The following is a 13873-nucleotide window of genomic DNA, read 5'->3' as shown; positions in this document are numbered from 1 at the left end:
CTGCTTGTGAATGCCTGGGGTACCTCACCTGCGTGGCTTCATCCTGGCCCTCCCTACTGTTGACATAAGCTGGCCTGGGGAGGGAGGACAAGCTCCTCAGCCATCCCTGTGTGGAGAAAACCTTCCCGTTTGTCCAGTAAGCCATAAGCACGCGAGACGCAGCTGGAGAGGACACAGGCACTCAGGGCATTCGGCTCCAGGCTTGAATCCTGGTTCCTCCATTCTCTCCTGGGGAGGCACCTTGACCTCTCTTGAGCCCGTTTCCACCTCTGTAAAATGAGCATAGTCACACCCCCCCTTCAGAACACTGTGGAGTGCCCAGTACACAGTAGGCACTCAATATATGCACGCTCTCTCTCCACCAACCCCCACCCCTCCCTCTGATGTGCTCGCGGTGCAGATCGCTGGTCCTCGGTGGTACCCCGCGTGGTGGAACTGAACAAGAACTCGAACCCGGACGAGGTGGTGGTGCCTCTGGACAGCATGGGGAACCCCCGCTGCGATGGCCACCAGCAGGGTTACCCCCCCAAGTGGAGGACTGATGACGCCCCGCTCTAGGGACTGCAGCCCAGCTTCTCTGCCCACTCATTTCTAGTCCAGCCGCATTTCAGCAGTGCCTTCTGGGGTGTCCCCCCACACCCTGCTTTGGCCCCAGAGGCGAGGGACCAGTGGAGGTGCCAGGGAGGCCCCAGGACCCTCTGGTCCCCCGGCTCTGCCTCCCCACCCTGGGGTGGGGGCTCCCGGCCACCTGTCTTGCTCCTATGGAGTCACATAGCCAACGCCAGAGCCCCTCCACCTCAGGCCCCAGCCCCTGCCTCTCCATTATTTATTTGCTCTGCTCTCAGGAAGCGACGTGACCCCTGCCCCAGCTGGAACCTGGCAGAGGCCTCAGGACCCCGTTCCAAGTGCACTGCCCGGCCAAGCCCCAGCCTCAGCCTGCGCCTGAGCTGCATGCGCCACCATTTTTGGCAGCGTGGCAGCTTTGCAAGGGGGCTGGGGCCCTCGGCGTGGGGCCATGCCTTCTGTGTGTTCTGTAGTGTCTGGGATTTGCCGGTGCTCAATAAATGTTTATTCATTGACGGTGGAGATGGCAGGATGATGGCAGGGGTGGGAGGGATGGTAACAGGCATGAGACTACAGCGAGGGAGATGGGAGAGTTAGGAAATGCCTGGGGGGAGCCAGGGGCGGGGGTGAGAGTGAGGGCAGAAGTCCTGACCGGGAGGCATTTAGAGTGTTGGTGGTTGGGGGCTGGACTGGGTGGTTGTGATGGTGGTGGTGGTGGCCTGAGAGGTGGCTGAGGTTGGTGTGGCTGTGGGGAAGGTGGGGGTGGAGGGAGGAGAGGAGAGTGATGCTAGTGGGGGTAATAATGCTGGCCAGGGAGAGTCATGTTGGTAGGGCAAGAGTGATGCTGGTGGGGGTGACAGTAGTGCTGGCTGGGGGATAATGATCCCCATGGAGACAGTACATTTGGGCAGGGGAGAGTAACGCTGGCAGGGGGTTGACAGTGCAGGTGCGGGGACTCTGGTGCTCATCAGGGGACAGTCATGCTGGGAGGGCTGTCCTGCTAGGCAGGAGGACGGTTGCCAGGCAGCACGGAGCAGGCACGGGAGTGGGTGAGCCTGGAGTGTCAGCAGGGTGCTGGGTGTGCAAGCGGGTTGCTGTGGTGAGGACCATGGTGGCAGGGGCGATTGGCAGTGCTTGTGGAGCTGGGATGGGTGGGGGTCATGGTGATGCTGGCTGAGTGGGATGGTGCCTCCTTGAGGACTGCCTGCCTGTGTCTGTCCACAGGGCCACATGCCACCTGGAGCTGTGAGCCATGAGCCGGAGGTGAGGCTGACCCTCTTCTCTTCTGTATTAGTCTGTTCTCACGCTGCTGATAAAGACATACCCGAGACTGGGTAATTTATAAAGAAAAAGAGGTTTAATGGATTCACAGTTCCATGTGGCTGGGGAGGCCTCACAATCATGGTGGAAAGTGAAAGGCACGTCTTACATGGCAGCAGGCAAGAGAGAAGAGAGCTTGTGCAGGGAAACTCCCCTTTATAAAACCACCAGCTCTTGTGACACTATCACGAGAACAGCACAGGAAAGACCTGCCCCCATGATTCAATTACCTCCTACCAGGTCCCTCCCATGACACGTGGGAATTGTGGGAGCTACACTTCAAGAGGAGATTTGGGTGGGGACACAGCCAAACTATATCACCTTACCAGGGCAGCCACTCGCCTGGGGTCATACCCAACACCAGTCAAGCTCCGAGGCAGCTCCAGACCTCCTGGCATGAGGAGGGACCCCACAAACACCCACCCTGCTGCCCCCACCCCAGAGCCAAGGAAGCCACAGCCAGCTAGTTTCCCATGGCCTCCTAGCTCTGGGTCCAGCTTCCAGCTGGGATCTCGCGTCCTTCTGAAGCTTCAGTCAAGAAGAGCTTGGGTCTTGGAGGAGACCAAGGCCAAGGGCAGCTGCAGTGGAAAATATCATGGGGCTTGGGTTGAGCAGTCCTGAATTTGCATTGGCAATGGGTTATTTGGTTCAGGGAATGTTGGTTGAGTCACTTTACCTCTCTGGGCCTCTACCTCTTCATCTGTCAGAAGGGGAGAGTCAGTGGCAGGAGGGACATGAGTCTACCAATCTCCATGAGCAGGAGGGAGGACTCAGATTACCACCAAGGCTTGCCAGGGGGCTCCAACCCCCCACCTCCTTCTACGTTGCCCTCCAGGAGCAGATTGTACCCCTCGTGGTCCAGGAGTAGCCCAGTTATTCCCAGGGCTCCATGCTTTTTTATCTATTCCTACACCCAGACAGGGGGTCCTCAGCCAGCGCTCTCAACAGGCGTCCCCAGAGCCATTCTGATTAGACAGGTTGTGTCAAAGGCTGCGCCTGAGCCAGTCTTCAGGTCCGGGTGACAGGGTGCTTCCTGGTGAACCTCCCCAGAACCACAGGGAACCCCAGCTAAGAGTGGCAGGTCAGCTCTCTGGAGGCTGCAAACATCTTTCCCTCAGGTCAGGCTCTGGGAAGGAGCAGCCACGTGATTGAGCCCCTGGGTCTCAACTTCGAGAAGGGCAAAAGGTCGGGGCAGAGAGAGAAACACTCTTTTCCTTTTCCTCTACTCTGATTGAAGTGAAAACACTCTTAAGTTGTTGCTGTTGGGTTCTTCCTCTGGGTTGGTCAGAAGACAAGATGGCCACCTGGATCTTCCCTTGAAGCTGGTTGTTTGGGACAAGGAGGGGGCCTATTTTGCCTTGGGTGCCCTTGAAACGAGCAGGGATAGTGAGGGGGGATGTTGGCATGTGGGGGAATGTCCTAGAAAGCTCTGGATTTGGGCCAGGTGTGGTGGCTCATGCCTGTAATCCCAGCATTTTGGGAGGCCAAGGCAGGCAGATCACCTGAAGTCAGGAGTTCGAGACCAGCCTGGCTAATACGGCGAAACCCCATCTCTACTAAAAATATAAAAATTAGCCAGGCATGGTGGTTGCGCACCTGTAATCCCAGCTACTTGGGAGGCTGAGGCAGGAGAATTGCTTGAACCTGGGAGGTGGAGGTTGCATTGAGCCAAGATCTCACCATTGCACTCCAGCCTGGGTGACAAGAGCAAAACTCTGTCTCAAAACAAAAAAAAAAGAAAAAAAGCTCTGGATTTGGATTCAAGAGAACTGATTTGAGTCTTGCCTCAGGAATTCTTCCGGGTATTTGTGGGTAGATTAGAAATGCTCTGAGCCTCAGTTTCCTTATCTGTAAAATGGGCACATGCTTTTCGATGATCAAGTGATTCCTGGGACCCATTAAATTCCCCCAGGCAGGCTGGGCACGGTGGCTTATGCCTGTAATCCCAGCACTTTGGGAGTCCGAAGTGGGCAGATCAGCTGAGGTCAGGAGTTCCAGACCAGCCCGGCCAACATGGTGAAACCCTGTCTCTACTAAAAATATGAAAATTAGCTGGGCATGGTGGGGCACCCCTGTAATTCTAGCTACTCAGAGGCTGAGGTGAGAGAATTGCTTGAGCCCCATCAGGGGTGGTTGAGGGGGCAGCGGCAGAGGTTGCAGAGAGCTGAGATCGCGCCACTGCACTCCAGCCTGGGCAACAAGCGAGACTCTGTCTCCAAAAAAAAAAAATTCCCCCAGGCAGCAGTTGAATCATAAATAATCAACACCCAAATCAGTGAGGAAGAAGAGAGAATTGTGGTTGTAGTATTCATATAGTTACGTGATTTGGGCAGCAAGTAACAGAAAACCTACACTGGCTGGAAAAAAAAAGGATATTCATTGTGTCAGCAGGATATCCCAAGTTAGGGAGGATATTAAGGCTGGTAAATTCAGGGTCTCTGTGATTCATTAAGGACCCAGTTCTGTCCCTCATGTACTCCTTCAGCATTTAAGTATGGATTCCAACCACGCGTCAGGCACTGTGCGAGGCAACCCCCGCCTGGTGTGCTGGCTTTTTTGTCACACCAGCTTTCCTCAAGGACACAAGATGGCGCCCTTGATCCAGACATCACATCCAGATTCAGTCTCATTCAGTAGAAGGGAAGACAGCTCTTCCTGTCTCTTTTTCCCTGAAGTGTCCTAGCTGGCCTCTCCTCTTGTATTATTGACCAGAATTGTGTCATGTGTCCCACGCTTCAGCCAATCAGCAGGCAGGAAACAGCAATTGGCCTAAAGAAGCAGATGGCGATATGGAGGAAGGAAGTGACTCCAGCCAGGTCTGGGTTCTATGAGAAAGAGGATGTGCGAATTGATATTGCCTAGGCAACCAGTAGCATCTACTACAGTCCTTTTTGCAAATGTCCACCCTCCACCCCAACATTGTCATCAAGAATGGCTGTGGCTCATTCTGGGTCTGTGAAGAGGTCACTTCTCTAGAGGCGGATGGGATGGGCCTGCCAACAAAATCAAAACACCCTCCCAACTCAAAAAGACTCAGTAACTTCTAAGGTGAGTGTTTAATTCATTTATTTTCATTATTTTATTTTATGAGACAGGGTCTCACTCTGTCGCCCAGACTGGAGTGCAGTGGCATGATCTTGGCTCACTGCAACCTCCGCCTCCCAGGCTTAAGCAATTCTCTTGCCTCAGCTTCCTGAGTAGCCGAGATTACAGGCGCATGCCACTATCTCCTGGCTAATTATTTTTATTTTTTTATAATGAAATAATTTTGGCTATGAATTTTCCTATGAGTACACTTTTAGCCATGTAGTAAGTTTTTCCAACTGTGATCTTTCTAAATATTCAATGATTTGGATATTGACTATGACTAAATAGCTGTGTGGGGGAACTTAAAAATCTGCAAGTCATTGGGATTTTGTTTGTTGCAGTAAAATCTTAAAGATGACCTTTCCCAATGTTCTCAAAGTGTGGGACATGCGCTGGTGGTATGCCAGAATATTCTCAGGTGATACAATGGACATAGGATCACACTTAAAAAACCCATATTCTCTTTTCAGTTCTGTGTATTCCCTGACTGTATCAAGGTCTCAGTTTGGTGCTTCTGTGTTTGAATGCCTTCCCAACATTCACTAATCTTTGTTTTCAAATAGAGAAAAGCCTTAGGCTCAGAACCTCTGGAAGGACATGGTATCTAGGAAGAACTTAAAAACATTTTAATTTCATGGCGGGGCATGGTGGCTCATGCCTGTAATCCTAGTGCTTTGGGAGGCCAAGGCAGGTGGATCACCTTAGGTCAGGAGTTCAAGACCATCCTGGCCAACATGGTGAAACCCCATCTCTACTAAACTACAAAAAAAATAAAAAAATCAGCTGGGTGTGGTGGTGTGCACCTGAAATCCCAGGTACTCGAGAGGCTGAGGCAGGAGAATCATTTGAACCTGAGAGGTGGAGGTTGCAGTGAGCCAAGATTGCGCCACTTCACTCCAGCCTGGGTGACAGAGTGAGACTGTGTCTCAAAAATAAATAAATAAATAAAATAAAAAACATTTTAATTTCATTTTATTTTTAGAGTAATAAAGCCTTCTCTTTATGGCAAATGATACAGTTTTCTAGATAAAGTAGTGGTCTCAAGTGTAGTTTACAAGAAAGTCATTTAATAATAAAAATATAGCTTATAAAAATACTTAGATGATTTAAGGAACTATATTAAATGAATAAACGTTCATGGGGAAAATTATGACTATGTTATAGAAATGATTGATATTTGGGAATCATTAATTTATCCCAACCCTATATCCACGCTTGATCCCTTTTTACCACCAAGCCTACACCTCTCTGTTTGCATACCTCCTGTGACAGGAGGTTCATCGTCTCTGAAGACTGTAAAAAAGCAGCATCCTTAGTTTAGATGCCCTTCTCCGTTCTCCTGCCCTGTGTGCCCTTTGCAGTCTAACTTTGTGATGTCCTCCCACCGAGGGCAAAGCATAATTTCCCATACCCGGGCTTGAGCATGTGACTTGTCTTGACCAATGGGATGTTAGCAGACATGCCAGGGCCAGCCCTCAGGAAGAGGATAAGAGACACCCAAGTCACCCCAGGCAACCTAGCTGAGATCAGAGGAACCTGGCAGCTGCATGAGAAATTAATGTTTTTGGATACCACAGGTTTTTTATGATTGTGTGTGTGTGTGTGTGTGTGTGTGTGTGTTTGTGTTTTAAGTGCAGGCAGCAATAGCTAATGGTTACAGACACTAGAAGAGGGAGTAAATAGAACCCAGGCAGGCCAAAGAAACTAAATGTCTACTATATTCCGTATTATAGATGAGGAAACAGGTTCAAAGAGATGAAGACTCTTGCCCAGGGCACCTGGATGCTAAGTGGTGGAGTTGGGACCTGAACCCAGGCATTCTGTCTTCAGAACCCATGCTGGAGAGAAAGCACTCCGGTCCCTGGGCAGTGAGAGGTAACGAGGCCAGACCACTTCTGCAGTGAAGGCCCAGGCTCTTGCCTGTCACTTTCACGGAGCTCCCAAGCCTGTCAGCATTCACTGAGAGCGCCATACCCCTAACTTTATTCCAACAAGGACTGCTTATTGTGTGCATGTATGTGTATTTAATAATGATAAGGCACTTGTATGTCATATTTGACAGGAGGGCTTTTTTCTTCCCAAGTTTAAAGCACTACTGGGAAAGAATTAGTGCTACTGGAGGCAAAAACAAAGGGACCCCATCAGAAAAGACAGTCTCTGAAACTCTGGGATCTTAATTGAACAATTACCTCTTATGCCTATGAATGGTTCATTATTACATGCCCTGTTATTATTAGCTGTTATTATTGTTTTAGATGAATGCTGGGAATTTTGTTTTAATCAAAAGCCATATTCAGCCACACCGTTCATCTCCCTGCAAAATGCATGCTTCTGACATTTCCGAATGCGATAATGTCGTAGTCGGCAGTCAGTCCCCGCACCTCGCCCAGATAACGGTGTACTCGGATCATTTCAGTTGTCTGGATGGAGTGGTTAAATACTCCAGGCCTCTGTTCATGCTGTTATTAATTTTTGGCTCCCTGGTGAAAGCATTTATATAAGAATCTAGCATCTCCTATCTTTTATTCTTTAGGAATCTAGTGTCACTGAGGACAACGAAGTGATCTTTGTTCATCCCAAGCTTTTGAGATAGAAATAAGAGGGAGGGCAGTGATGGATCCAGAGGTCAGGATGGGAGAGGCACTGAGTGGTGGAGACCTAAGCCCCAGGATTGAGGGGTGGAAGGCTGGCTCAGGAGAGGCCAGGCTGGGAGTCTTGTGTTCTTAGAGGGAATCAGAGAAAGGGGGAAGCAATATGGATAAGGCACCTGCCATGTGTTAGACGCCGTGCTCAGTGTTTGGGATTCATAATCTCAGGAACCATGTGCGGGAGCTCATGAACCAGTGTTTGTACCATCCTAGAAATCATGCCCCCTCTTCCTTACAACACCTGAACCAATCACCGTGACTCTCCTTCCCTTACTAGGTATCAGTGTGGGAATAGCCATGTGACCCAGTTTTGCCCCATGAGACAAGTGGGGAGGTCTGCTGGCGGAGGAGGAATTCTGGGAAAAGTTTCTGGGAAAGTAAGAGAAATCTAGGAAAAGACTATCCTCTCTGTTGCTGGTCACTATTGCATCTGGATGTGATGCCCGGAACTGCAGCAGCCACTTTGTGCCCCTGAGGGCACATGTGACCTGCCCCATGTGACCCAGTTTTGCCCCATGAGACAAGTGGGGAGGTCTGCTGGCGGAGGAGGAATTCTGGGAAAAGTTTCTGGGAAAGTAAGAGAAATCTAGGAAAAGACTATCCTCTCTGTTGCTGGTCACTATTGCATCTGGATGTGATGCCCGGAACTGCAGCAGCCACTTTGTGCCCCTGAGGGGCCTTGACAGAACACAAAGATGAAAAGGACATTGGTCCCTGATGACACCATTGAGCTGCTGCTTTAACCAACTGTGAGGCCACCCTGCCTTAAGGCTTCTTATGATTATTCCAGAGAATAAATGTTCTTTCTCATTTAAACCAGTTGAGTCAGGGGGATTTTCTGATATTTGGCCCAAATCATGCTGATACAAGTACAAATTTGTATCCCCATTTTACAGATGAAGAAAGTGAGACCCAATCAAGTAAATGCCCATGACTAAGGACACATAGCCTGGATGTGGTGGAGTTGAACCTTTCTAGGGGGTGGCAGGATTTTTTTTTTTTATATATACTTAGTGTTCTTGGTCTTTCCAAAGCAGGCCCACATTCTATTTCTCCATAGCAGCAGGCTGTAATGGCTGCTAACAGGTAAGGGCAGGAGAGGTTGGGGTTTGGAGCGGGGACTCAAACCCAGGTCCGCAGATCTCAGCTTAGGGTCTTCTTAGAACCTCAAGGTTCTTAGTGACATTAGAGAGTCCCCGTTCTGTTGGCACCGCTTAGTTTTGGGGGTACACCCTCTGGATCCCACAGATCTGCCCTTGGCTAGCACAGGGTAAGGCTGCTGAGGTCCTGGAGATTGGTCACCAGGGGCCGCTGTTGTCACACGCAGGGGCCTCCTCAGAGGGGTTCAGAAGGAAGCTTGGAACCTGGGGATGTGATCAGGAAGACTCCCTGTGAGCACCCTGTTGGGTGTGCCCTGAGGCTTTGAGACAGGAAATATCCCACCCCCACCCTCGTACCCTCACCCCAAGAAGGAGAGAAGGTGGCCTCGACTGTCTCTGGAGCGTTCAGGACCAAGTTGCTGTGTGCCTTCAGGCAAGTTGCCTCCCCTCTCTGAACCTCAGTTTCCTCTCTTTCAAAATAAGAGTACTCATCCCTACTTCTCAAATGTGGCTTCTTCCTCTTCCCTGAGGGCCTTCCCCTTCTTTTGTGCCTAATTCAATATGATGGACAGGACCAGTTAGGGCGTACTAGAAATGAGACCCAGCCACCCAGGTCAGGGTTGGGTTCCAGTCCTTGCTCTGCCACAAACTCATTATGAGTCCTTGCAGTGTAATTGGGGAAACTGAGGTCCAGAGAGGAGAAAGGACTTACCCAGTTTCCCCAATTGCAATACAAGAGGCAGGACTCAGCATTTCCTGAAGTCCTGTTTGTTCCATGGGGTGTAAATAGGTGGAAACAAAAACTTAGGTGGTCAAAAAAGTTAGGGAAATGCTGGGTTCAAGCTAAAAGGGGGCTGGGCGTGGTGGCTCATGCCTGTAATCCCAGCACTTTGGGAGGCCTTCAAGGCAGGCAGATCACTTGAGGTCAGGAGTTTGAGACCAGCCTGGTCAACATGGCAAAACCCCATCTCTACTAAAAATACAAAAATTAGCCAGGTGTAGTGGCGCATGCCTGTAATCCCAGCTAATCAGGAGGCTGAGGCAGGAGAACCACTTGAACCTGGAAGGCAGAGGTTACAGTGAGCCGAGACTGTGCCACTGCAAAGAAGTTAAAAGGGAATCTTGCCTGCAGGATCTGTTAGCATCTTTAATATGTTAATGCGATTTGTGTATCTCCAAGAGCCGGGATAGGCATCTGTTTCTCAAACTCTTTTGACTGGGAAACCCACTTTCCAAGGTGACTTGGAAGTCAGCTGCACTAGGCAAGGATGGGAATACTCCACCTTTGTTGTATGTCTTTTACCTAATGGCTCTGTGCTACCCAGGGGATTTGACCACCTATCTCCTAAGTTAAACCTCACATGGTACATACATTAAAATATTAGCCTCATTTTATTTTATTTTATGAGACGAGGTCTTGTTCTGTTGCCCAGGCTGTAGTGCAGTGGTGCGATCATGGCTCACTGCAGCCTTGACCTCCTGGGCTCAAGTGATCCTCCCACCTCAGCCTTCTGAGTAGCTGGGACTACAGGCACACACTACACCCTGCTAATCTTAAAATTATTTATACAGATAGGGGTCTCATGATACTGCCCAAGCTGGTCTTGAACTCCTGGGCTCAAGTGATCCTCCAGCCTTTGCTTCCCAAAGTGCTGGGGTTACAGGTACGAGCCACAGCTCCCCGTGGGAGCCTCATTTTACAGTTGGGAAACAGATGACTCAGGAGTGATCACTTGCCTGAGGTCACACACACCTGCACACAGCCTCAGGATGGAACAAGTTCTGACCCTCAGACAACTACATCCCACAGCACTCAGAGGGGTCCTCTTACAGGACGAATCTGCCCTATCATCCTGACCACACATCACCTGATGCCACCTCACTCCTCCAGGTGCCACCACTTCCTTCAACAGATCTGGAAATTGAGGCTCAGAGAGGCACACAAGTCACCCAGGGTCACACGTGGAGTCAGTGGGATGCTAAGTTCAGTTTTCTTGCCTCCTCCCCTCCCCCTGCCACTCGCTGGTGATGGTGGCAATTTAAACAGAAAACCTTTCGTCCCTTGCTCTCACCTATCGCGCTGGCTGGACTCCACCTTCTCCGGCCAACGTTGGGGGTGGGACGGGGTGTGGGCCCTTTAAGAGCGCCCGGGAGGGATGGGCAGGCGCAGTGGTGCTGGGCACACGTGGAGCTGCGCGTGGAGGAGTCCAGGCTGCAGCCGAGGGAGCTGAGTAGGGCAAAGTTAGGAGTCGCTGTTTGGATGGCAAGTTCAGAAGTTGGAACTTGTCTCAGTTTCCCCGCTCCAGAAATGGGGTTGTGATCTAAAGACAGGGACATGAGTGAAGAAAACACAGAGCCACCCTGGAAAGGTGAGTGTCTACTAACACAGCTTCCTCTATCCAAATCTGCGCCTGAGCCCCCGTGGCCTTCTGGGGCAGCTCTGATCTCTCTGTAAGGTCACCTGTCTCTGACCTGGGGTGATCTTCTAATGGTCACTATGACAGGAAGTGATAGCCGAGGTTTTCTGCACACCAGGCTACCGTATTGGACAGCTCCGTGGTAAAGGGTGTGAGCCCAGGACAGCTAAGTAGAGAGAGAAGGATCCTAGTGTCAGAACAGAGACCTAGAGAAGGACTGCAGCTCCTGCCCGGGGCCTGGATGAGATGGTGGCTTCTCCTCTTTCTCCCTCACCCACCGGGATGTCTGGGCAGTTGGGGCTCTGGGATCCAAGGCTGTGCCTGGGTTCTGGAGCCCAATTGGCCACATTTGGCGGTTGACAGTTGTTTTCTATTCTCTGCAAAGGGTTGCAGCTGGGAACTCGGACTCAGAATCAGACAGGCCTGTGTTCTATCCCAGCCACTTCTCCATTCTTCATCCTCAGCTGTGTGACTTTGGGCAAAGTGATTGCCCTTCTGTGGGTCTCACTAACCTTGTCTGTAATGTGGGTGCATGCACCTCTGTTGCGCCGAGTGGTTGTGAGGCACAAGTAACGTTTAGCCCCGAGCCTGGTATCTGGTCTGCCTGTAGTTAAGTGTGGGATCTCAGTAATTGTAGCAGTGATAGCAATGCTTTCGTCACCTGTCCTCCCCCCATCAATGTGGTAATCAAAGGTGATTGATTGTATAAAGAAACCATGCTAGAATGGCCACCGGAGGGCACTTTGAGATCAGCCAGCCCAGTTCCTAGATGGAGAAACTGAGGCCCAAGGAGGCACAGGTAGTCAGGGCTAGAGCCCCAGCTGGGTTCCTGGGCCCAGACCCAGACTGTGCCATGCGCCCCTACATTGCCACGCACACAGACCCCACCCTGTGGAGGATGAGGTGGTTTTTCCAGGATAGCAGGTGCATCCTTTGCTCTGATATCCAAATATGAGGGACCGGGCATGGAGAGTGGCTCCAGCCTCTTCCGTTTCCCCTCTCCTGATGCCCCAGTGTGGGTACGCCTGGCAGTTGACCAAGGACATGGGGACCTGGGTGACCAAGTTGGTGCTTGGGTGGCCCCAGTGGTGACACCTGGGAACAGCTGAGACATAGGCCACCTCCCAGTGTAACACCTGGCCCTAGACCTTGGTTTCCTGCCCCACTCCCTCCCGAGTGCTCACACTGTGCTTTTGTCTGCTTGAATTCCATCTCTGGTTCTGGTGCCGCCCCCCTTGGGAAATGGATTGGTTAGGGTCACTCACGGTGGCATTATCAGGACTGGAACCCAAGTCTAGCTCACTGCAGAGGCTGGGCCTGCTGGGCTTGCCCCGTCCAGGCTCCCCTGGGTTCCGGATGCACCCAAGGCGGGCTTTGATTATGAATGAGGGTGGGGGTAGGGCTTGCAGCCGGAACACCTCGCTCCCTCTCAACATCCTCGTGGCCGTTGGTCAGGTTGTGTCCTCATCTGTAAAATGGGCCTGATTTTATCATCTACCTGATAGACTCAAGTGAGGTCAGAAAAGCACTCTGTCAATTGCAGTTTATACTAGTTATGTCCTATTTGTGATGATTCCCAGCAGCCTTCCATGCAGCTCTGCTTTTCCCAGCTCCTCACCCTGCAGGGCCCGGCTCCTGCTCCCCAGGGGCTGGGGTGATGTGCTTGGCTCATTGACCCAGTGCAGAAGGGCCTGGGTCCCGCCCTGGACACAGTCCCTTCCTCTCGGAGCCTCTGTTTCCTCTTCTGTGGACTGGGTAGTATGTGCTGCCCGACGTGGATGCCTGGTCTCAGGGAGGTGGACCACCCACCACAGAGTCGAATCCAAGGCGTCCCCTCTGTCCCCATCTCTGCCCTGGACTTCACCATTGCCAGCCACCCTGGCAGGGCTCTGTGAATGGGAGGGGAGGCCTGCCTTAGCCGGAAGTTCTCCAGTGCCTCCGGCCCTGATATTGGGCTAGGAGGCTGGGAGAGAAGAGCTGGGAGGAGGCGAAGGCAGGAATGGAACACAGGGAAGAGTCCATGCTGTGAGGTTTGAACCCTAGCCTCCCACAGATTTGCTGTGTGACCTCGCACAGGTCGCTACACGTCTTAGTTTTTTCCTCTCGAACGCCTCCCACCCTGCAAGGGTGTTGTGAGGCTCTGGCAAGATACAGTATGTAGGAAAATGCCTGGTGCACAGCCAAGGCCTAATAAACGCTGAGCTCCCTGGGGCAGCAGTGGTCTCCTGCAAATCCCCAGGCACCAGAGCAGAGGGTGGGTGGGCCTGGGGTGTCTGGCCTGGCTGAGATGGGGTTGGCCATGGAGATGGCTGCTGCCTAGCCACTGTGGCCTGTCCCCAGCCCCACTGCCACCATGGCCCCTTGGAGCATGCCAGGCACAGAGGAAGAACTGGGAAGAAATTGTGATGGAGGGGAGATGCACCCCCGAGACCACCATGAAGGGAATGAGGGAGAGGGCCCCCGTTTGGTTCTGTCTCTGCTGCTCTAGGGATCGACTGATGGCCGTGACCTAGCAGCCATCAGCCTGTGTGCTAAATGACAATGTCCATCTTGAAAGAGCTGGAATAGGGGAAGCACTGAGGGCAGGATGCTCCACGCACAGGAGGTACCCGGAGGTTCCTGGCCTGCTTCCCTCCCGGGCTGCAAGCCTGGTCAGCTGGGAGGAGACAGCCCCCTTCACTCCTAAGAGGAGGAAGAAAGAAAACGAAAACAAGAGCTACAAAAGCAACCCGACAGC

The 13873-nt window shown here is 51.7% G+C and overlaps 1 protein-coding gene across 5 annotated transcripts in view; it reads left to right on the top strand.

The window, feature by feature from the left end:
* The window catches only part of TRPV4 (transient receptor potential cation channel subfamily V member 4), a 50432-nt gene extending 49346 nt beyond the window's left edge, over positions 1-1086 (top strand). For all 5 annotated transcript variants that reach the window (XM_016924152.3, XM_063786052.1, XM_016924153.4 and 2 more), the window contains one exon: positions 401-1086. In XM_016924152.3, coding sequence (XP_016779641.1) covers positions 401-558 — 158 coding nt within the window. In that variant the 3' untranslated portion in view covers positions 559-1086. The remainder of the gene's footprint in view (positions 1-400) is intronic.
* Positions 1087-13873: the final 12787 nt, after the last annotated feature.

This window comes from Pan troglodytes, chromosome 10 (genome assembly GCF_028858775.2).
Source record: "Pan troglodytes isolate AG18354 chromosome 10, NHGRI_mPanTro3-v2.0_pri, whole genome shotgun sequence".
In the NCBI taxonomy this organism is placed as follows: domain Eukaryota; kingdom Metazoa; phylum Chordata; class Mammalia; order Primates; family Hominidae; genus Pan; species Pan troglodytes.
Note: the sequence above shows the minus strand (reverse complement) of the source record. Positions and strands in the feature narration are given on the sequence as shown.